Source organism: Gekko japonicus, unplaced genomic scaffold (genome assembly GCF_001447785.1).
Source record: "Gekko japonicus isolate JY-2015 unplaced genomic scaffold, Gekko_japonicus_V1.1 scaffold10, whole genome shotgun sequence".
NCBI lineage: Eukaryota > Metazoa > Chordata > Lepidosauria > Squamata > Gekkonidae > Gekko > Gekko japonicus.
The window spans coordinates 1612610-1636446 of NW_015167526.1; the positions used below are offsets into that span (position 1 = coordinate 1612610).

Genomic DNA, 23837 nt, shown 5'->3' on the forward strand with positions numbered 1-23837 from the left:
CTGTTGTGGGGAGGGGAAGGAAAAGGAGATTGTAAGCCGCTCTGAGACTCCTTCGGGTAGTGAAGGGCGGGGTATAAATCCAATCTCTTCTCCTCTTCTCTCTTCTCTGTTTGGTGGTGGTCCCCCTCTCAGCCTGCAAGCCTTGGTCCGTGCCCCACCAAGCCAATCTTTGATGCCAACCCATTCCTGGGCGCCCCACTCTGGCATGGCCTCCTACGCCACAGCCGTCCATACAGCCCACAGTTCTCTGCCCACCTGAGGTGCCGGGGGGGGGGGGCTCCCCTTGGCCCCAAAGGGGCTCTCTGGAAAACCTTCATTCTTTTTGCACCCACAGCCCCCTCCCCTCTCGACTGCTTCATTCCTTCCCCTGGAGCTGACAAATGCCACCCTCCCGTAAAAAAGAAAGGGGCAGAGCTCTTGGCGAAGCGTCTCCTCCATCGCTGTGATTTTTCCGAAGGTCGCATCCAGCGCCACTCCCGGTGCTGGGCTCCAAGGGCTGGGCTCCACTCCCCCCCCCACTTCCCTGCCTTGCGTTTGGGCTCCTGCGCCAGGCCGCCTAGGTCACCGGGTTACACCCTCTCTCCCAGCTGTTGATTTACAAGGAGGGAAGCCCTGCCAAAGTGCTCAGCCTGAGATTCTGGTGTGGCTTGTTTTGTGTCTATTTCCCCCCCCTCCCCTTTACGCTCTCCTCCTCCGCCCTCAGGAGCACATGAACTACACATGCTGTGTCGGGTGTACACATGAGGAGAGCTCCTTTCCCCCCTGTGAACGAAGCCCCGGGAAGGAGAGGAGACCCTTCGGCCTTTGGACAGTGTCATCCGGGCTTGGGTTAGGATGCAGGGGGTTGACTGCCGGCTTCTGTGAACCCTCCTGAAGACATTCCCTCCAGCCTCTGAGCTGCAGCCACCCGGGGGGAGCCCTACCGAGCGGCTCCTTATGGAACACGAGGAGTCACCAGGCAGAAGAGGCCCAGGGGAAAGCACCGCAGTGCCTGCCAAGGTATTTTCTCTCCCCCCGCCCCTGCAAACCTCTTCTGTTGCAGACCCTGAGGGGCTAGGTGAGAGCCAAGCCCTCAGGTACAAGGACGCAAAATCTGCTCAGCTTTGTAGGTAATTGGGAGCAGGCTTTCAAAGGGTGCAGTTTGATCTGGAGCGTGAATTCCAAAATTGGATGTCTGAATATCGGAAGCCAAGTGTGGCATCACAACAGGAGTGTGATGTTTTCTCCCCCTGGGCTGGTTATATGAATGGATGAGTGAATGGCTGAGCTCTGGGTTTGAGTCGAGGAGCTCCTTTGAGACCAACGAGATTTTCAGGGCTTCCGAGAGGAAAGCTCGCTTTTGCCAGGAACTCCCTTTGTGAATGACTGGAGTGACTGCTGACATTCCGTGAGTGCTGTTGCAGTCCAGCCCTCTGACGCTGTCAAAGGCTGACAGCTGCTGAAAAATTCTTGGGATTTCAAGCAGGGAGGCTGGAGGTGAGCTGTATGTGAACCCAGAGAATCAGGGCAGGCATCAGGAGCTGGCACGGTGGCGGAGCACCTCCTAAGGCCCGTTTCTCAGCTAGAGGGCCTCATACGGAGCAGAGGCGCTAGACAGCGCTCCCTCTAAGCTGCAGCGTCTTGAGCAAAAATTCTACTTTGTGAGCCACTGGCATTAAGGTTGTGAGTGAGCCATTTGGCTACTGCCTACATCAGTTTGCTCTGGAGCCCTCCTTCCTGAGTGAAGGCAAAAATGTGTGAGCCGGAGGCTAAAAAACCTGTGAGCTAGCTCACACTAACTTGGCTTAGAGGGAACACTGGTGCTAGACTAAAGATGTGAAGGCCCGGGAAAAAACCGGAAAAATTCGGGGGGAAACCGTGTTTCCTTCTGTTTTCTTCCTGAAGCCTTTTTTGTTTCCCCCCGAAAAATTGGAAAAATTGAAAAAAGGAGAAAAAAATGATTATGGAACGTTTTATTTTAACATGATGAATAAAATATTTTAAGACAAGGTGTTCAAATATTTTCCAAATAATTTCTAAATCCCTTCCAAATCCCTTCTGTACACTTCCCCCCTCTTCAATTCTTTTTATGAGAATGGGTTTTTTAAAAATTTAATACTGTGGAGAGGAAATATGAATAATTGTTACTTCTGGATTTTTAAAGATTGTTTTGTGGAGGTTTTTTGGTCTGTTCCACATAAACTAGTAAACAGTCCAGGAGATTGTTGCTCCATTTGTGACAATTACAAATAAATGGCTGCGGTCACACGGAACAGAAGCCACACAAGTGAGACGGAAAACAGGCGGAGTTTCCGGGCGCGATCTCACCAGCACATCTGGGAAGCGTAGCACTCCCGTGGCTCAACCGAGGCTTCCAGCCGAAACTGCGTGGCAAAAAACTAGTACCTCGGAGGTACTAGTTTCCGGAAACTGCGGGGCAAGGGCGGGCGTCTGACCGTGTTTCCGGTGGCATCCGGCGCCCGCCCGTGTCCCCTTGCAAATAAGGTGGGTTTTTTTTGTCCAAGTCTCTGTGGATGCGCACACGCACCCAACGGAGCATGCGCAGTTGTCGTGTACACACAAAATAAAAACAGTTTGCCGCGGCGCGCGCTTCTTCATTGCGCGCCGGCTTGTCCTGTGATCAGCACCTCTCTCTTGCCATGGAACCTCCACGGTACCTCCACAGGACCTCCACGGGAGGTCTGATCGCGTAACCGCGCAGTAGTTTGCCCCAGGGCAAACAGCCACGCTTCTCCCCCGCAGTTTCCTGCCCGTGTGACCGGGGCCAATATGATTTAAAAAGTAAATTATGTTTGTAATAATTGTTTGAAAACACTATATTTTTAATATGCTAGTTGTGATCATTTCATGCCAAGTAAAATTGTCCATAGTCATTTTTTCCCCAACCTTCAAAATTTCCGGAAATTTTACATCTCTATGCTAGACCCGTTTTTGCCTGGTGAGAAATGGGAGATTGACCCATGGGCCTTGGGCGCAGGAGTGGGGTCACAATCACACAGCTGGGCAAACTTTGGAGATCTGCGTTCAGATTTCCATTCTGCCGTGAAGTGACTGTGAGCCAATCGCTCCTTTAACCGGACTTATTTCACAGGGCTGTTGTGAGCAATGCTCCCCCTAAGCTGTGGAGTCTTGTGAGCAAAAATTATACTTTGTGAGTGACTTGCATTAAAGTTGTGAGTGAGCGATCTGGCTGCTGCATAAATTAGTCTACTCTGGAGCCACCCTTCCTGAGCTAAGGCAAAAATCTGTGAGCTGGAGGCTAAAAGACTGTGAGCTAGCTCACACTGACTCAGCTTAGAGGGAACACTGGTTGCAAGATAAAATGGAGGAGGGGGTGTATGCTGCCTTGAACTCCCTAGTGGAAGGGTGGGATTCAAAAGCAGTGGGTGGCTTCTTCTATATAGGGTGAGCCAGCACCAACCCCCCAAACGAGCCCTCCCCCTTCCCTCCCAATTGCAGCTGTCCTCGCAGAGAATATCGGCCATGAGAGTTTGCAGAGGAGAATTTGGGGAGGGGAGAGAGAGAGAGCAAAGCAGTGTTCGTCATTCTTGCGCTCACATCTGTTTGCCTTGGCTGGAGATTTGGGTCTCTTTTCCTTTCCCCAGAATGCCACTTCGAAATTTCTCTTTGCTTGTAAACGTCTGATTCTTTGGGCCTTGCAAGGGATGCGTGGCAAGTACGTCTCCTCCTTAGACACTGGCGTTCCCACCGACCTGACGGCCGTGTTTCGTCTTTATGAGCTTGGCTGAACAGGTGCTGCAAAAGGGTCCCCGCGGGGCCACTGACGTCGCCCGGTTCTTGGGCTTGACAGAATTGTAGGAGGGGACCAAGGCAAAAGAGCACGTCGTCCGACCCAGCTGACTTTGGGCTTACTATTTTGTATAAAGGTAAAGGTTTCCCTCGCTCGAAAGCCAGTCAAATCCGACTCTCGGGTTACGGTGTTCATCTCCGTTTCCAACCCGAAGAGCCAGCGCTGTCCGAAGACTTCTCTGTGGTCATGTGGCCGGCATGACTAGACGCCAAGGCGCACAGAACGCTGTTCCCACCGAAGCGGCACCTATTGATCTACTTGCATTTTCTTGCTTTCGAACGGCTAGGTTGGCAGGAGCTGGGGCCAGAGACGGGGGCTCACTCCGTCATGTGGCACTCGGGTCTCGAACTGCCGAACTACCGACCTTCCAGTCTGCAATTCAGCGTCTTGACCTCTGAGCCACCGCAGCCCTATCACTATTTTGTATAATTTATTATAATTATAGAGAAGACGAAGGGAAAATCCCCACCCCTTGCCTCATGGAGATCTTTTTTTCGCTCAGCCTCCCCGCCGGCTTCTGGCGAATTGCCTGCACCCTCCCGAGCTTTCCTCCATAACCACAAGGGACGGAAAGTTGCCTTTTAAGGATACAGGAGCTGAGATTCTCTGGGAGCTGCCGCCTGTGCCCACTGCTCCCCTCTCTGTGCTGGCTACGGGTTCAAGACACGCACACTTGAAAGGCATGGAGCCAGTTTGGTGTCGGGGTGAAGTGCGCGGACTCTAATCTGGGAGAACCGGGTTTGATCCCCCACGCCTCCACTTGCAGCTGCTGGTGTGACCTTGGGTCAGTCACAAGTTCTCTCAGAGCTGTTCTCCCAGAGCTCTCTCAGCCCCGCCTACCTCACAGGGTGTCTGTTGTGGGGAGGGGAAGGGAAAGGAGTTTGTAGGCTGCTCTGGGACTCTGAGTGAAGGGCGGGGTATAAATCCAATCTCCTCCTCCTCCTCTTCTTCTTCTTCCTCTTCCTCCTCCTCCTTCTTCTTCCTTCTCCTCCTCCTCTTCTTCTTCCCCAGTGGCAGGGGTCATCCTGGCTGGGCACACACCGCTAACCCTTCGCCACTCCGCCAGACACAAGAAGAGTCCCTGGGAACAGGGAAGGACGGAGGGTGCAACTGGCCTCCCCCTGCATCCATCTGAAAAAGGGGAATTGTCAGTGCCCAGGGTGGTGGGATCCCCTTTCCTGACGGGGGAGCAGAGCGGCGTATCTCTTGTCCCTAGAGTTGCCAGGGTGGGGTAGCAGTTTGATCTGGAAGACCTTGGTTCAAATCCCCACTCTGCCATGGAAGTTTGCTGGGTGACCTCGGGCCAGCCACACACTCTCAGCCTAACCTACCTTGCAGGGTTGTTGTGAGGATAAAACAGAGGAGTCTTATGGGGTAGAAATGACATAAATAAAATAGAGTTCCCAAATCTGGCTTGGGAAATTCCGGGGGTGGACACCAGGGAGGAGAGTGGGATTCGCTGCCAGCGGACATCGCAGCCATATTCAGACGCACTAATCCTCCGAATCCCAGAACAAGGAGGCAACATCAGGGGAAGGCCTTGGCCTCTCTGCCCTGTTGTTGGTAGGCTTGCCAAGTCCCCCCAGGGGGCGGGAAACCCCCACCCCAAAGGCCCGCTCCCCGCCGCCGGATCGGGCCCCAGGGGGAACTCCACCCCCAATGTGCATGTCACCCGGAAGTGATGCGACCACGCCGGGCACGCTGGGGGCAGGGCCACGGTCATCCGAGAGAAAACTCTATGGTTTTCCCTCGGATGGTCGTGGCCCCACCCCCAGCGTGCCCGGTGTGCCTGCATCACTTCCGGGTGACATGGATGCGGCGTGCGCGCTTTTCGCGCATGCGCGTGCTTCAGCCACCAGCCAGGAGTCCCTCGCTGGCGGCTCTATTAACACTTGGCAACCCTAGTTGTTGGACCTTCAGAGGAACTGGTTGGCCCCTGTGTGAGACAGGATGCTGGACTAGATGGACCCTCACTGGGCTGCTCCAGCAGGGCTCTTCTGAGGTTCTTCTCAGGGGAAGGCCTCGACCTCTCTGCCCTGCTGTTGGCCCTTCAGAGGAACTGGTTGGCCCCTGTGTGAGACAGGATGCTGGACTAGATGGACCCTCACTGGGCTGCTCCAGCAGGGCTCTTCTGAGGTTCTTCTCAGGGGAAGGCCTCGACCTCTCTGCCCTGCTGTTGGCCCTTCAGAGGAACTGGTTGGCCCCTGTGTGAGACAGGATGCTGGACTAGATGGACCCTCACTGGGCTGCTCCAGCAGGGCTCTTCTGAGGTTCTTCTCAGGGGAAGGCCTCGACCTCTCTGCCCTGCTGTTGGCCCTTCAGAGGAACTGGTTGGCCCCTGTGTGAGACAGGATGCTGGACTAGATGGACCCTCACTGGGCTGCTCCAGCAGGGCTCTTCTGAGGTTCTTCTCAGGGGAAGGCCTCGACCTCTCTGCCCTGCTGTTGGCCCTTCAGAGGAACTGGTTGGCCCCTGTGTGAGGCAGGATGCTGGACTAGAGGGACCCTCACTGGGCTGATCCAGCAGGGCTCTTCTGATGTTCTGAGGAGTGCAGGGAACTCAGTGGGGCTGTGACACCATAGAGTCAGTCCGCCCTCCTCTAGGGGAACTGGTCTCTGTAGTCCGGAGATGAGTTGTAATTCTGGGAGAGCTCCAGGCCCCACCTGGAGGATGGCAACCCTATTCGCCCCCCTTTTAACCCAAGAAGTGCTGATGGGGAAAAACGAACCGCAGGAAAAGTTGCCCTGGGGAGCGCCAAGGGGTTCCAAAGCAGGTTGCCGGAACAGGAAGGGAAAGCGGGGCCCACACAGACACTCAGTGCCCTGGAGCCGCAGATAGATATCTGGAAGCACAACCTTCCGCCGTGAAAGAGAAAGCGCCTGCCTCTCGGAACCCTGGTGCGAATCCTTCCCTCTTTTCATCTCCCGAACTGCTGGGCCCTGCCAAGAAAGCAATTATCTTTCCTCTCTCCTGGAGCCTGCTTGGCTTTGCGTTTTTTGGGCTTCCCGGCTGCGCGTCCTGCCGAGGCAGCGTTTCTCCCTGGGCAGTTTTAATTACACTTCAGGTTCTCTCCACCTCCTTCTTCCCTTTCGGGCAGAGGATGGAAATGGGGTGTGATGACTTCAGATGGGGCTCAGCGAGGTGGGAGGGACGTGCGGCCTACGGCGGAGAGCCCAGAGGGGTGGATTCTGCTCCAGCCGCTGATTTAGCCGCTCTGATTCGGTGGCCTTGGGTCAGGCCACCACTGCGTTGCTGGGAGGACTCTTAAGGACACCCCCCCCTTGCCTCCATTTCAGAGGAGTCCTTCCGGAAGGACAGGAAGAGAACATCTGTTGCGAGCAATGACCCATCTGGCACCAGCAGGGAAGACCCTCCGTGGAGTGCATTTCCTTCCCTGCCTTGGTAGGTGGAGATTTGCAGCCAGTCCAGGTTACCAATCCCCGGTTGGGGGCACCGAATCCCCTGGTCTGGAGCTCCTCCCTCCAGGGCTGCCAGAAAGCAAGGGGGTAATGGCCACTGAGCAGTCCATTATACTCTATGGGTGTGAACACACGGTTGCTGATCAGATAGGCCAGTCCGCCTCCCGCACTGAAGCGGGCTCACTCCTGCAATGCTCACGGTCCTCTGCCGCGTTTTCCTGCACTGGCAAAAATGAGTTTTGCTGGGTTTTCCCGCCGCGATTCCCCCCATCTGGACTGCTGTATTGCTATATTGCCATGACCGCGATTTCTTTTTTTTTGGGGGGGGCGCCATTATGTGCATTGTTGTTGTTGTTCAGTCGCACAGTCGAGTCCGACTCTTCGCGACCCCATGCAGGGGTCATTTCCTGCAGGAGCGCACAGGAGCGGAGCTCCGGCAGTAAAGAGCCCAGGGGGCGGGCACATGCAACAAGCCTCGCCCCCTGCTCCCAGCAGCCCTCAGTCAGAGCAAGAAACAGCCAGGTAAACTGCAGAGCCCCCCTCTGGTCCAAAACAGTCCAGTGGCACCTTTAAGACCAAGTTCTATTCAGGTACAAGCTCTCCCTCCTCTGTGAGGACAGATCTGCACGTTCCCCTCCCCCCCCCCCCCAATAGTGAGCAATCCAAAACAGTCCAGTGGAGCCTGAGCGGTGGGTGTTGCCTTCTGGCACATTTCAGGGGGTGTGGCATATGCAAATGAGTTATGCTAATAAGCTCCTGCACCCCTTTTTCTATGAAATGACCCCTGTGTGAATGCACAAACAAGCACTAAGTGATTACATTTTGTGAACGCCCAAGCGCACATGTGTAGAACCACGCCCAATAATTTCTCAGAAGTTCAGTTTTGTCTGCCGTTGGGGGGAGGGGGAGGCTGACCAACCCTCTCCCTAATTTCTACCCACTCTCTAGTTAAAAGAGTCCTTAGGGCTATAGAGGTATATAGTTCCAGCACTATACACAGAGGAGTGATTCTCAGCTCTCATATAGCTAGCGGAGGGAAACACAACCCGATAGGAGCGGTGATTTGCCCATGCGCATGCGTGCATGTGCAATTGATTTTTTAAGAAAATAATTCCCGCCCCGCCACAGGGGGCAGGGCGGCAGTCTGATCAGTGGTTTTTGTGCGATTAAAGGGGTTGAAAGAGGGACCGTGTGACCATCCTCACCCAATACAAAATGTCACGGATAAAACGACAGCAGGAACAACGGTGCGGCAAGAAGTCAGTGTGACCGCACCCTATGACAACCAGTCCCTATAGGGCAGTGGTGGCGAACCTATGGCACGGGTGCCAGAGGTGGCACTCAGAGCCCTCTCTGTGGGCACGCGTGCCATCGCCCCAGCCAGGCCCAGACAATCATTAAAGTGTCGAATTCTCTGCCAAATAATTTTAAGTAAATGAAAGCATTTGGGATTGCTTTCCTTACTTTGGATCATCTTAAGTTAATGTATGAGTTGTTTTTTCTAAAGTAAAACCTCAGTATTCAGGTTCAATTGCCGTGTTGGCACTTTGCGATCAATAAGTGGGGTTTGGGTCACAGTTTGGGCACTCGGTCTCTAAAAGGTTCGCCATCACTGCTATAGGGTATATTGGAGAATCAGTCTGTGGGTATCTGGGGCTCGGGGGGGTTTGAGGTAGAGGCACCAAATTTTTAACATAGCTGGTGGTGCCTCTCCTGGGGGGGGGACACACCCAAGTTTCAAAAAGAATTGGACCAGGGAGTTTAATTCTATGGGCCCCAAAATAAGGCGCCTCCCATCCGCCATTATTTCCAATGGAAGGAAAGCATTTAAAAGGAATGCGTTTAGAAGGAATGCTTCGTTGTGACGCCCAGAAATCCCTTCTGGCTTGTCGGCCTCACCTGGCAACCTTAGCGACATCACAAAAGTGACGTCACATCCCTGCTCCTGGCACACACACCCCCAAATTCTCCTGGCCCCATCCCAAAGTCCCCAGATATCTCCTGAGTTGGACATGGCAACCCTAGCATAATGCCAGCTCAAGGGGTATCTTGGATAAGGGAAATCCATCACGAAAGGGTCACGTGTGCCGTGTCGCCCCCCCCAGCAGGTGCTTTGTCCCCCTCTAGTGGTGGGATCAGGCACAGCGGTTATGTTCTATCTCAGGGGCCCCCAACGTGGTGCCCGCTGGCAACTTTCCTGGTGCCTGCCAAGTGTTTATAGGAAGTGGGCATGGCATTTGGCCTGCAGGGCTTCTGACTGGCCCTTGGAGATCTGATTGGCTGGGCAGATTTCGGAAAGCATTGCATGCAGCATGCAGCATGTAGATCTTCACTGCAAACTGCAGGTGAGGTGTGCATAGGCAGTGAAATATTTTAAAGCCGTGTGTTCATTTTAAAAGAAGACCAAATCAGTCAATCCTAAAAGAAATCAACCCTGACTGTTCCCTGGAAGGCCAGATAATGAAACTGAAGTTGAAATACTTTGGCCACCCAATGACAAGGGAGCACTCCCTGGAGAAGAAGGTCAAAGAAGAAAGGGAGTGAAAAGGATGAGATGGTTAGACAGTGTCATTGAGGCAACGAACATGAAACTGAGCAAACTTCAGAGGACGGCGGAGGACTGGAAGGCCTGGCGTGATCTGGTTCATGGGGTCGCAAAGAGTCGGACTCGACTGTGCGACTGAACAACAACAACAACTAAACACTGCTTCCAACGAAAATGTTCATGAGATATGGTTAGAGCCAAGCATAACCTCACTCCCTGACATTTGGTGGTTGGTTCCGCCTCCAGAGAGCCAGTTTGGAGTAGTGGTTAGGAGTGCAGATTCTAATCTGGGAGAACCGGGTTTGATTCCCTACTTCTCCACATGCAGCTGCCAGTGTTCCCTCTAAGCTGAGTTAGTGCGAGCCAGCTCACAGGTTTTTAGCCTCCAGCTCACACATTTTTGGCTTCGCTCAGGAAGGATGGCTCGAGAGCAAGCTAATTTAGGCAGTAGCCAAATCGCTCGCTCACAACTTTAATGCCAGTAGCTCACAAAGTTGAATTTTTGCTCACAAGACTCCACAACGTAGAGGGAACATTGGCAGCTGCTTGTGTGACCTTAGGTCAGTGACAAGTTCTCTCAGAGCCATTCTCACAGGGTGTCTGTTGTGGGGAGGGGAAGGGAAAGGGATTGTAAACTGCTCTGAGACTCCTTCGGGTAGTGAAGGGCCATGGGGTATAAATCCAGTCTCTTCTTTTTCTTCTCCTATGCCTCGCATGACAGCCATTTTCGGGGTTATGCCCACCACCCTGCCGCAGAATTCCAAAGGGGTCTGCAGGTTGAAAAAGGTTGGGGACCCCTGCTCTACCTGGTTCTTTCATTCGGACAGCCAGCAATGGGTCTTTTCCTTTTCGATTCAAGGCCTCTACATTTATTCATTGACGAAGGACATGGTACTTTGTAAATTGCTGTGTTCTTGCTTCTGTTATCACATGGATTCTTCATCTTTTCTTCGTCCTCCTTAAAAACAGACTGGGGGTTGAGGAGGCTGAGTCTTTGAAATGGAGCGTAAGGTTATAAATGTACCTCCCCCAGTTCCCTGTGATACCACCACATCCAGGAGAGGGAGATCATATTCCCAAGGGGTCAACAGCGATCTGAACCTTCGAGCCGGCAACTTCCAATACGGCATCGCATCCCCTCCCCCCCCGGCTTCATCGCCAAGATCTCCAGGAATTTCCCAGCCCTGAGTTGGCAACCATGTGATATGGAATGAGCAGATCGTGGGGGAGGGGCAATCGAGATCCCCCCCACCAGTCCGTTTATGCCCCCTCTTCCAATTGACACAGCATAAAATACACAGTGCTGGCGGTCACACATGCGAGATAACACGGGTGGTGGTGGGGAGTGAGGCTATTTCCCCCGGCGGAATTTGACCCGCAGCTGCACGATCACACAGTCCTTTGACAGCCTGCCACTGTGTGATCAGATGCAGCCATGGGTGAGTCGGGTGTTTGCTTTTTGCCGTTTGTTTTTGATGTGCTTAAGCAGGGAATCGATGAATCGCATCTCAGCGCCGAGGGCTCCCTATGGAGTGTGCGATGATGCGCAAACTGAGAAGGGGGGGCGGAAACAACGGCACCGAGTCGGGATGGCCTGATCAGACGATCCCGATGCCATCAGAACATGCTGCAGCGATCAGGCAGGGGAAAGTCCGTCCGTGGCACGTCGCAACCCGTTTGCTACCGAACTTTTCCTGGTGGCTTTTTTTAAAAAGTCCGCTTCTGCGACGAAGCAAAATGGTTGCCGACGGGTGCGGGACGCTTCCCAAATGTTCGTGTCCGATCGCGCCCTCTAAATCTGCCCGGCATTTGCACCCATGGCGTGGCTAATTGTGCGTGCGATCGCGCCCAGTGAACATCTGCCATCAGTGTTTGGTTGGGCGTTTTCCTCTCCCCTTGAATGATAGACATGGGATCTGTGTTGTCCCCCGACCTTGACAAGGCAGAATCGGGTCCTGAATGTGTGTCCCAAGGTTCATTCTGGGGTCTCTGCATTCTACAGAGCTTGCTTGTGGCAGCCGAACGCTGAACAAGCAAGGTGGACCCAAGGCCTCACTGGGTCGGCCAAAAAAGTTGCCTGGAAAATTCTGCCCCTTTAATTTGTTGTACTAGAGGGAGTCATTTCCCGTCCTGGTGCACGTTCCAGACTGAACTCAGCTGATTTCCTTTGGGTCTTTGAGTGCATACACTTTTGCTGACAGTAAATAAAAGGGTGAAGGAAAAAAATTCCCTGTACCGTAGTCATAATCCCCTTTCCCCACATCAGAGTTCTATATATGCACACCATGCAGATAAAAAGAGGAAGGAGAAACGCAACGGAGGGGGAACTTTTTAGAAAGATGTCAGCTATGCTTCCTGCTTCTTGATACTCTAGAAGAGAGGTTTTCCTCCTGTTTTCCTAGAAACCCTCATAAACCCCTTGCGGTTCTGAGTGAGAAAGGAGCTAATTCCTTCAGCCTTGTAGAACAGAAAATGGTGGGCGTTGGGGGTCTCTCCCCCCCCACACGGCACTTCCTTTGAAACAGTTCTGTCCCCCACTCTCTCTATATAAAATATATATTTGAAGCTGCTTGCTTCAATGCTAAAATGCTAAAATGATAGAAAAATGCCGCGTTACGTAACTATATATAGCACGCACACACTTATCTTTAGGTAGCACGGCGACATAAAACCAAAGACATTTGAAAGGAGCAGATGGAACAATTAAAACAACATCAGATAAAAATCACAACCCACGCTAAAAAAAAAAAAAGAAAGTTAAAAACCCCGGAGCATAAATACTGAACAAACTGTTAAAAATGTCCCCAAGGAAAAAAATGAACAGTGTAAAAGCTTGCGAAAATACATTCTTTTTTCCTGGCATCTAAAGGATAGCAGATTTGGTGCCTAGCTAACTTCTCTGCGAGGGAGTCCATGTTGACTATCGATTTAAGATCTGGGAGATTATAGCTAGAAGCCTAAGGATACTTTCTTGGGAATGCTCCCCCTCCCCACAACAGACACCCTGTAAGGTAGCTGGAACTGAGAGAGCTCTTTCAAGGACTGCTCTTGAGAGAACAGCTCTGACAGAACACTGGCTTGCCCAAGCTGCAAGGGGAGGAATGGGGAACCAAACCCGGTTCTCCCAGATTAGAGTCCGCGCACTTAACCACGATACCAAACTGGCTCTCAATAACATGGGGTTTACTTCTGAGTAGACCTGCTTAGGCTTGCTCCCTTACATTGCCTTCCGAAGGAGAGTTACACCATTATAGGTCCACGGAAGTCCATAGGCTGAGAATGATGGGACCGTTCGGTTGAAATCCCCACTCTGCCATGGAAACATACTCGGTGACCCTGGGTAAGTCCCTCTTTCTCAGCCTAACCTACCTCACAGAGTTGTTGTGGGGGTTATAATGGATGGGAGCCATGCATGTTGCCCTGAGCAGGATCCAAATGGACCCCACCCACAGCACAGCACTGGTCCTGTTTCTGGTGCCCCCCCCCAACTGTGCTTCTGTCAGTGGGGGACACAGAGAAGGGAACCAGTGGGCAGTGACTGACCCAAAGTTTAATGGCTGAGGAGGGATTTGAACCTGGATCCCATGACCTGAGACGGTGGCCCAGAAGAGACCCCAGAATCCTCTGCAGGAAGTTGTTTTCAGCAAACTGACTTTGTATCAATCTAAGATCAATCTAGAGAGGGCTACGGTGGCTCAAGTGATTAAGATGCTGAACTGCAGGATGGAAGGTCAGTAGTTCGGCAGTTCGAGACCCGAGTGCCACATGACCGAGTGAGCGCCCGTCTCTGGTCCCAGCTCTGGTCCCAGCAGTTTGAAAGCAAGTAATTGCAAGTAGATAAATAGGTACCGCTGTAGGAAGGTAACAGTGTTCTGTGCGCCTCGGCGTCTAGTCATGCCGGCCACATGACCACGGAGACATCTTCGGACAGCACTGGCTCTTCGGCTTGGAAACAGAGATGAGCACCACTCCCTAGAGTCAGATTCAACTGGGTTTCGAGGAAGGGAAACCTTTACCTTTAAGATCAACGTGGAATGTAGTGTGATTTACGTCAAATGCTGTGGTTATCCAATGGGGATCTCCGGTCTTGACCTGGGTGACATTTTCTGTTTTCCCCATTACATGTACACATTTTAGATGTTATTTGTGCATAAGAAAACCAGTATTATACATTGCACATGTCTTATGCATATGCATCAGAAAGAATAACGTACATGAGATGTACTGTGGCAGAATGGGCCTGCTCTGGCCTGCAGGCCCTGTTCCACCCTGCCTTCCAAGGTTTTCCCAACACCTGGAGAGGCTTTCCTTTCTCTCTCTGGTAATCTGCGCCCCTGGAGGAATGGCCACTTGCCAACTTGCTGCCTTCCCCGTGGTGCTCCCTTTTAAAATAGTGTGTCCAAGATGGTGGAGGTCTATGTGGTACAGAGAACCACTGCCAGCATCAAAAGTTATAAAGTATTTATTAAAGAGAAAATGTTCACAAGTATACTTTTAGCACAGCACCAGATTGAGCAAGGGATCCAAAAGAAATGGGTAAAACAGAAACCCTCTGTCCCTCTCTCTATGCAAGTCCTATGAGATATAGGACAGGCTCTTTAGCTTAGGAGTTCTAGAACTCTACAGAGTTACCATTACCTTAAAGCTCCGTTCAGCTGTCCGGGCCAACCACATGGTCAGTGGCTGCCTCTTTCAGACCTCAGTTGAGCTCTGTCTCCCTGATGGACCCAGCACAAAAGAGACCTCCTCCTTGCTGCAAGAAGTTTTTATCACCTCTCCTTTCCCTCTTCCACTGACCTGGTCAGGCCCGGTCAGGGAAGCTTTTCCTGATGTCTCCAGAATTGTCCTTCTTGAAGCCTCTCTAGCATTTAACATCTCCACATCTCTGTTCCCTGCTTGAAAGGCGGGGGGGGGGGAAGTTTGACCATCCCAGTGTCGCTCCTGCTAGAGCTATTAGCATATGTATACAGGTAAACTGAAAAGCAATTGGACTGACTTCCCCCTTCTTGCCTGTTCTCTGCCCAGAGAGGGAAAAAAAACCTTTTAAATGCTCACTTCAAACCTCCAAAGAAGAAATACATTTCTTCACTGGTACAGATGCTGTATAAATTGCATATAAAAAGTGTACTCAGTATGGGTTGGATCCCACGGAGGAGGAGGAGGAGGAGGAGGAGGAGGAGATTGGATTTATACCCCACCCTTCACTCGAAGTCTCAGAGTGGCTTACAAATTCCTTTCCCTTGCCCTCCCCACAACAGACACCCTGTGAGGTAGGCAGAGCTGAGAGAGCTCTTTCCAGAACTGTCCTTGAGAGAACAGCTCTGACCAGAACTATGGCTTGCCCAAGGTCATCCAGCAGGTGCAAGTGGAGGAGTGAGGAATCAAACCGGGTTCTCCCAGATTAGAGTCCACACACTTAGAGTCTAGGAATGGTGGGCACATTTGAGACACCCGAGAGTTGGCTGAGGCTTGGGCCCCAAAGAATTCTGACGTGTGCCTGACAGCAGAAATGCTTACTACAGCCTCTTTGGTGTGGATGGAGAGAGAGAGCCGACCACCACTGCTTCCTATCTCTTGAGAACCACTTCCTCACCCTGATAATAGCGGAACGGGCTTTTTAATCCGACTCTCTCTGCAATCGTCAACAGAGGCCCTTCCATTTTCATTTCTCTCTCTCTTTCGAAAGGGACGACTCGATCTCACCGCAAAGACAACCACCAAAACTTCTGGACTCCGGGCAAGGCTGACCGACTTCATGTGCCGTTTTACAGAATGCTGATTTGGTAAAGCTGCGTCGGCTCGGAATAATTTTAATTCCCCCCAAAAGCCAGGTGCTTTCAAGGATGGACTCAGAACAAGGAGCATCTACACAGCAGGTAAACGGATCTTCCCGATCTCTTCCAGGCGACTGGGGAGGGGGGGGGTTGTCTCTGGCTGCCATGGGCAGCCACACAAAAGCTGGATCCGGGTCTGCTCCGAAGCATCCTGGCCCTCAGCCCAGCGGCCAGAATTGGGAAGGCAGCCCATGGACTAGCTAAGCATGACCCACTGCAGAGCGGAGCACTTGACAGGGGAGAGGCCGTGGCTCAGTGGTAAAGCATCTACTTGGCACGCAGAAAGTCCCCAGTTCAATCCCCAGCATCTCCACTTAGAAAGGACCCAGTGATGGGAAAGAGCTCTGCCCGAGACCCTGGAGTGCGGCTGCCCATCTGAGCAGACAGGACTGATCCTTTTTAAAAAAAAATTAAATAATTTTGATTAAATAAATATGAAACAATCGATACAGAGAATCCCAAACGATACAAACTATTGAACTATTGAACATTCGATACAGAGAATCCCAAACGATACCGACTACTGAACATTCATAATGCTCTTCATATTCTATTCAGTATATCTGTCTAAAACTTAACTAATTAAAACTCTTAACATGTTTACTAATAGTGCAGTTGGTTTAACAGCCGTCTTGTATAAATGTAAGAATTTGAGTTTAACGAGCTAGTATCTATTGATCAAAATGAAGACATACTCTGAATCTGGGGTTTATAGAATAAACACTTCAGATGAAACGAAATAATCTTGTCTGATTGTTTGCGGGGGGAGAATATTTCTGGAACAGGCAGTCTGAAACCAGATGCCTCCAGGTTTTCAGTCCAGTAAACGTTGCTTCTGTTTCCCCCTTGTTCTCTGAAGCACCCTCTGTATCACCATCTTATGGACATCTGTATCTATTAGTGCCTCTTAGCCCTTGAGTCCCAGGAAAAGAAGCACAAGACTTAGAAGATTGTGCTTGCACTAGTTTGAGACTAGGGCTGCACAGGATATTCCAAATGTTCGCCCGTTTCATGTTCGAATTTGAACATTGTCCACCTTTTCTCAAGTCTTATTTATTGCTGTTGTTTCTAAAACGTGCTGCTCCTTATGTGCCATTGTTATTCTTGCATTTTTTCCTCATAATTACTGTCTCGTGTTCCTCCATGACATTGTGCCCTTTGTTATCTGATTCCTCGTTACTTAGGATCCTAAGTAATCAGGGATAAGAACGTAAGAACGTGAGAAGAGCCCTGCTGGATCAGACTAGTGGTCCACCTAGTCCAGCGTCCTGTCTCACACAGGGGCCGACCAGTTCCTCTGGAGGTCCAACAACAGGGCATAGAGGCTGAGGCCTTCCCCTGTTGTTGTCTTCTGGCACTGGGATTCGGAGCTTGACTGCCTCTGAACAGGGAGGGTCAGACAGTGACGAGCATGATGTCATAGCACTATGTAGCCAATCATAGCTGGCCATGTGATGATGTCACTGACCCTGACGGAGAGGGAGGACCATGCTTCTTGTGGGGGTGAACACGCTGGAGCCCTTTTATGACAATCACTGAAAAGATGGAAAACAGAGGAGGGGGCTTTTTGATACCACTGAAAATGTCTGTGATAAGCAACCCACCTTCTGCCTCCAACCCACTTGAGACACGCTTGCTTGGCAAGAAGTGCCACTACAGGTAAAGGTCAAGGTTCCCTTGCTCGAAAGCCTGTCGAGTCCGACTCTAGGGTTGCGGTGCTCATCTCCGTTTCAAAGCCAAAGAGCCAGCGCTGTCCGAAGACATTTCTGTGGTCATGTGGCCGGCATGACTAAACACCAAGGCGCACGGAACGCTGTTACCTTCCCACCGAAGTGGTACCTCTTTATATACTTGCAATTTCTTGCTTTCGAACTGCTAGGTTGGCAGGAGCTGGAACCAGAGACGGGAGCTCACTCCGTCATGCGGCACACTCGGGTCTCGAACTGCTGAACTACTGACCTTTCACAGCCTGCAGTTCAACGTCTTAACCACTTGAGCCACTGCAGAGTGTGTTTTAAATATTTTGTCAAGGGCTTTCATGGCAGGAGTTCATTAGCTGCTTTAGATTTTCCGGGCTGTCTGGCCGTGGTCTTGGCATTGTAGGACCTGACGTTTCGCCAGCAGCTGTGACTGGCCTCCTCAGAGGTATAACACAGAAAGATGGAGTACTCTCTGTGTCAAGGTGAGAAGAAAAATGGTAGGCAGGAAATTTATATCTACTTGGGAAGGTGGGGTAGGGCTGAGTAATTGTCTTGTAGGAGTTTCAACAGCTACATCCACATGCAAAAGAACCTCCTCAGGAAACAGGAAACTTCCTCAGGAAACAATCCATATGCAAAAGAACCTCCTCAGGAAAGCTCCTCCATTAGCATGTCCATAGCCGGGGGAACTCCTACAGGATAATGACTCAGCCCCACCCCACCTTCCTGAGTAGATATAAATTACCTGCCTACCATTTTTCTTCTCACCTTGACTCAGAGTCCTCCATTTTTCTGTGTTATACCTCTGAGGATGCCAGTCACAGCTGCTGGCGAAACGTCAGGTCCTACAATGCCAAGACCACAGCCAGACAGCCCGGGAAATCTACAACAGCTTGTTGTTGTTCAGTCGCATAGTCGAGTCCGACTCTCCGCGACCCCATGGACCAGATCACGCCAGGCCTTCCGGTCTTCTGCCGTCCTCTGAAGTTTGCTCAACTTCATGTTCGTTGCATTGATGACACTGTCTAACCATCTCATCCTTTGCCGTCCCGGTCTTCTTTGACCTTCAATCTTTCCCAGCATCAGGGTCTTCTCCAGTGAGTGCTAATGTGTCTTAAATACTTTCTCAGCTGAGAAAACCCTTGTAGTGACGACTGGATGTGGGTTCAGGTCCAACCTTTGCCAGGGACTCAGTGTACGGCTGTGGCAAATCATTCTTTCCCTTCATCCTCAGTGCTCCCTCTTTAAAATGAGCGTAATATCATCATCCAGATAATAGTTCTGGCAGATCCATCCTTAAAGAGCTAAAGGAATAATTTTACAATTTGAGTTGACAATATGCCTCTTCTGTTGGGATACTTTCATTCTAAGGGCTATTGAGATGTGGTTTCCTTGAGCCTTGAAGAAGAATGGTTGAACTGTCTCCTCAGGTGAGCGTTTGTGCTCGTGGCTGCCGTGTTTCTCAGGCAGAGAACCAAGAGCCCAAGCTCGGCTCCCAGATTGTATTGCTGTGGCCCACTGGCAGGAAACTGCAGGCAGAACAAAAGCCACTTCCTACAATCGAGTGTTAAGGGATAACTCCAAGGCCGGATCGCCCGGACTTCTCAGTTAGCTGTAAGGGACACATGTAGTTATGGGAGGATTCAGTCTGCGATTTCGCATCAGCCGTACTTCGTGCTGGGTTTCCCGCGTGTTGACTTCATCCCTCTCAACGACTGCTGTGGGAAGGAGGCCCTCGACACTCCCATTCTGCAGACAGGGAAACTGAGGCACTGTCCACACTGGGAGTTCATGGCCGGGCCACGATTGACCTGCGGGAACTCCCCCGATTCAAGCTGCAATGTTGGGCCTTTTGTGCAATCTGACCGAGCTAGGAGGAGTGAACCGGGAGGCTGAAGAGGGAGAACCACGATTTTGTCACAGGGGATTTTCAGGTGCAGAAGTGGGTGGGTGGGTGGGAGGAAATGGAATTGTAATGCTGGGGAGCTAGAAAAGGAGGGCAGGCGAGGAGAAGGTGGAAAGGAAGGAAGAGCTGACATTTGCTGGCTGCCGCCGCCGCCGCTGCAAGTTCTCTTCACCACCTTTTCGTCATTAAAATGACATCTGTTCCTGGTTCCTATTTACGGATTCCTCCGGGTGCGTTTTCATCATCGCTTTGGCATGGCGGAAACAAGAGTTCCCTTGTTCGACACGAACATGCTGTACTGGCTTTAATGCGGCGACGTCGGGGGACTGAGACACGCATGAAGGAGAAGATGGTGGGCTACATCCTGCCTCTCTCCAGCTGGGCATTGGGAAAAAAGGAGGCAGGTTGTTTCTTCTTGCAAGAGGGGGGGAGGAGAAGGAGTATCCGTTTTTGGCTGGTGAGAACAGACGAAGCTGCCTTATGCCGAGAGCTGCGCCATTGGTCTTTCTACAGCCAGCTTGATGGTGTAGGGGGTATGCGCGCGGACTCTAATCTGGGAGAACTGGGTTTGATACCCCACTCCACTTGCAGCTGCTGGGTGACCTTGGGCAAGCCATAGTTCTGTCAGAGCTGTTAATAGAATCACAGAACGTTAGAGTTGGAAGGGACCTTGCAGGTCATCTAGTCCAGCCCCCTGCACTCTGCAGGAGCCTAGCCGAAAGACAGCCCCACAACATACCCGAAAGATGGTCGTCCAGCCTCCGCTTGAAAACGTCCAGCGAAGGAGCATCCACCACCTCCCAAGGCAGACTGTTCCACTGCTCAACCATTCTTACAGTTCTCCCAAGGGCAGTTTCTTTCAGAGCTCTCTCAGCCCCGCCTACCTCACAGGGTGTCTGTTGTGGGGAGGGGAAGGGAAAGGAGTTTGTAAGCCGCTCTGAGACTCCGAGTGAAGGGCAGGGTATAAATCCAATCTCCTCCTCCTCCTCCTCTTCTTCTTCCTCTTCCTCTTTCTCTATAGGTGCATTACCCTCTCTGACTAGCTATGGCTCTCCAGTGAAAAAGGTCTTTCTCAGCCATATCCTTGGAGCGCCAAACGATACAATATGCCGAACACACGTGCTGGACCATGGGTGTGTCGCCCATCACCTTGACTCACCTCGAACAGTGCTTCTTCGCGTGTTGCTGTGGGAGGGGGAGGAACTTCTGGTTTCCCCCCCACCCCACTTTTACCAGTGGAAACGGTAGCGGGAGCCAGAGGAAAAGGACACAAAGTGTTTCCCCCCCTTGCCATTTCCGCTGATGAAAGTGGGGTGGGAGGGAAACTGGAAACTCAGTCTCCTCCCGCATAGCACTGAGCGAATGAGAACTGTTGCAAGTGAGTTCCCCCAGTGCATGTCTGACTGCGAGTCGGGTCTCGCACCCGTGACCCAGCCACATGTCAGGCATATCAGGTATCCTGGCCCTGAGAGCAGGGGTCATTTTGTAGAAAAAGAGGTGCAGGAGCTCATTAGCACAACTTATTAGCACAACTTATTTGTATATGCCACACCCCCTGACATCACCGGAAGTGTGTCAGAAGGTAACACCCACGGCTCAGGCGCCACTGGACTCTTTTGTATTGCTAGCTATGGGGGGGACGACATGCAGATGTCCTGGCAGAGGAGGGAGAGCTTGTACCTGAATAAAACTTGGTCTTAGAGGTGCCACTGGACTGTTTTGGACTGGGGGGCCGGGGGGCTCTGCAACTTACCTGGCTGCTTCTTGCTCTGACCGAAGGCTGCTGGTAGTAGGGGGTGGGGCTTGCTGCATGTGCCCGCCCCCTGGGCTCTTTACTGCCGGAGCTCCGCCCCTGTGCGCTCCTGCAGGGAATGACCCTTGCCTGAGAGTCTTTTGACAGGAGATGCAGGCAAAGATGAGACCAGAAAAGGTTTTCATACCCTGCTTTTCTCTACCCTAAGGCGTCTTAAAGCACCTTCCCTTCCCCTCCCCACAACAGGCAGCTTGTGAGATTGGAGGGGCGGAGTGGGCTCTCAGAGAACTGTGACTGTCCCAAGGTCACCCAGCAGGCTTCATGTGGAGGAGGAGTGGGGAATCAAACCGGGTTCTCCAGATTAGAGTCTGCTGCTCTTTACTGCTGTCACCCTGTTGTCTAACAGCCCATCGAGCAGGTCCAAACAGGTTGTGCAGGCTTCTATGCTGTTTCCAAAGCCTGAGAACCCTCTTTGCCCAGAGGCAAGAGGAAGGAAGCAAAGCCCGGTGGCCTTGCTTAAAAGCTGCCCTCTGCCCCCAGCCCTTCGGCTCTTCCCAGCACAGTGGTGGCCACATAATGTCAGAAGGGGCTTTCGGCTGCCAGCAGGGCCCAGCGTCTTGTCTTGTGCTGGCATGAGGAGCCAGCCCCCACCCCCAGTATCAGGGCACTGGCAAGCACAGGTGCGGGGCCAGTCCTAATGAAGAACCCCTATGAAGCGAAGGACCTGGGGTTTTCAAAGATATCACAACGACTTGGGGAGGGGGGCTGGATGACAGATCCCTGTGGTCTTTGATCCCTCAGCTGTTCCAGGGAACATAAAAACATAAGAACCTAAGAGAAGCCAGTGTTGGATCAGGCCAGGGGCCCACCCAGTCCAACACTCTGTGTCACACAGTGGCCAGAAATACCAGGGGCCCTCAGGAGGTCCAGCAGTGGGGCCAGGACAGTAGAAGCCCTCCCACTGTTGCCCACCCCCCAGCACCAAGAATGCAGAGCATCACCTGCCCCAGACTGAGAGTTCCTATCTATACCTTGTGGCTAAGAGCTCTTAACATAAGAACATCAGAGAAGCCAATGTTGGATCAGGCCAGTGGCCCATCCAGTCAAACACTCTGTGTCACACAGTGGTCAAAAACACCAGGTGCCCTCAGGAGGTCCACCAGTGGGGCCAGGACACCAGAAGCCCTCCCACTGTTGCCCCCGCCCAAGCACCAAGAATACAGAGCATCACTTGCCCCCAGACGAGAGGTCCTATAAGAACATAAGAGAAGCCAATGCTGGATCAGGCCAGTGGCCCATCCAGTCCAACACTCTGTGTCACACAGTGGCCAGAAATACCAGGTGCCATCAGGAGGTCCAGCTGTGGGCCCAGGACACTAGAAGCCCTCCCACTGTTGCCCCCCCCCCAAGCACCAAGAATACAGAGCATCACCTGCCCCAGCCTGAGAGTTCCTGTCTATACCTTGTGGCTAATAGCCACTGATGGACCTCTGCTCCATATGCTTATCTAATTCCCTCTTGAAGCTGTCCATGCTTGTGGCTGCCACCTCCTGTGGCATTGAATTCCATGCGTTAATCACTCTCTGGGTGAAGAAGGACTTCCTTTTATCCGTTCTAACCCGACTGCCCAGCAATTTCATGGAGTGCCCACGAGTTCTTGTCTTGTGAGAAAGGGAGAAAAGTATCTCTTTCTCAGCCTGCTGTATCCTATGCATAATCTTGTAAACCTCAATCATGTCACCCCCTCAGCCGTCGTTTCTCCAAGCTAAAGAGCCCCAAGCGCTTTAACCTTTCTTCATATGGAAAGTGTTCCAACCCTTTTATCACTCTAGTTGCCCTTTTCTGTACTTTTCCCAATGCTATAATATTGTTTTTGAGGTGTGGCGACCAGAACTGTACACAGTACTCCAATGGGGAAGGGGTCCACCATCCCTCAGCTTTTTGGTGAAAAGTGCACCTGGGGTCACTGGAGACGGGGAGGAGGGGGTGGCGTTGAAGAGCAGCCCGTCCGGAGCAGCTGTGTGGAGTCTGTGCACAGCTGCCTGGGCCTCGGGAGCCATCACCCGCTCCAGGGAACTCTTCCCAGGACAGAATCCAGCACACGTCTCGTTCTTTGGAGACCGGACGTGGGAAGCGAGAGGGAAGCAGACGGCGACGTGACGCTTCCCACATTTGTCTTCTGCTCCCGCCTGCCCACTCAACATGTGTGTGGCATTTAGGCTGGGCTGCTTACTGGTGCAAAGATCACGTAGAAGAACCGAACGGCAGCAAATCTGGCTTCATGGGAGAGAGTCTGCTTCAATCCACAGCATCAATCCACAGCATCTCCCATAAAAATGCTCGGGCAGTAGGTGAGGTGAAAGACCTCTGCTTGGGGGCCTGGAGAGGAGGAGGAGGAGATTGGATTTATACCCCGCCCTTCGCTACCCAAGGGAGTCTCAGGGCTGAGAGAGCTCTCTTGATAACTGCCCTTGAGAGAACAGCTCTGCAAGAACTTGTGACTGACCCCAGGTCACACCAGCAGCTGCATGTGGGGGAGGAGTGGGGGAACCAAACCCGGTTCTCCCAGATTAGAGTCCGCACACTTACCCACTACACCAAACTGGCTGCCAGTCTGAGTAGACAATACTGACCTTGATGGACCCAGGGTCTGATTCAGTCTAAGGCAGCTTCATGTGTTATGTGTTCACACACACACAAACACGTGCACACACACACACATGCACGCACACACGCACCCTTAATGCTGGAAAAGTTATTTCTGCTCTGGGTCCAGGCGTTCTGAACTCTTGGGCTTCAAATTCTGCACCAAGAAGAATGGTGCATCCCAAACAGAGAATGTACCTTTCCATGCATTTGCTAATTTGTG

At 51.9% G+C, this 23837-nt stretch overlaps 1 protein-coding gene across 1 annotated transcript in view; it reads left to right on the top strand.

Moving 5' to 3' along the window:
* Window positions 1–706: 706 nt before the first annotated feature.
* CMKLR1 (chemerin chemokine-like receptor 1) overlaps window positions 707–23837 on the top strand; it is a 51520-nt gene continuing 28389 nt past the window's right edge. The window contains exons 1-2 of the mRNA XM_015413243.1: window positions 707–999; window positions 15462–15651. Of these exons, the coding sequence (XP_015268729.1) occupies window positions 15619–15651 (33 nt within the window). The 5' untranslated portion in view covers window positions 707–999; window positions 15462–15618. The remainder of the gene's footprint in view (window positions 1000–15461; window positions 15652–23837) is intronic.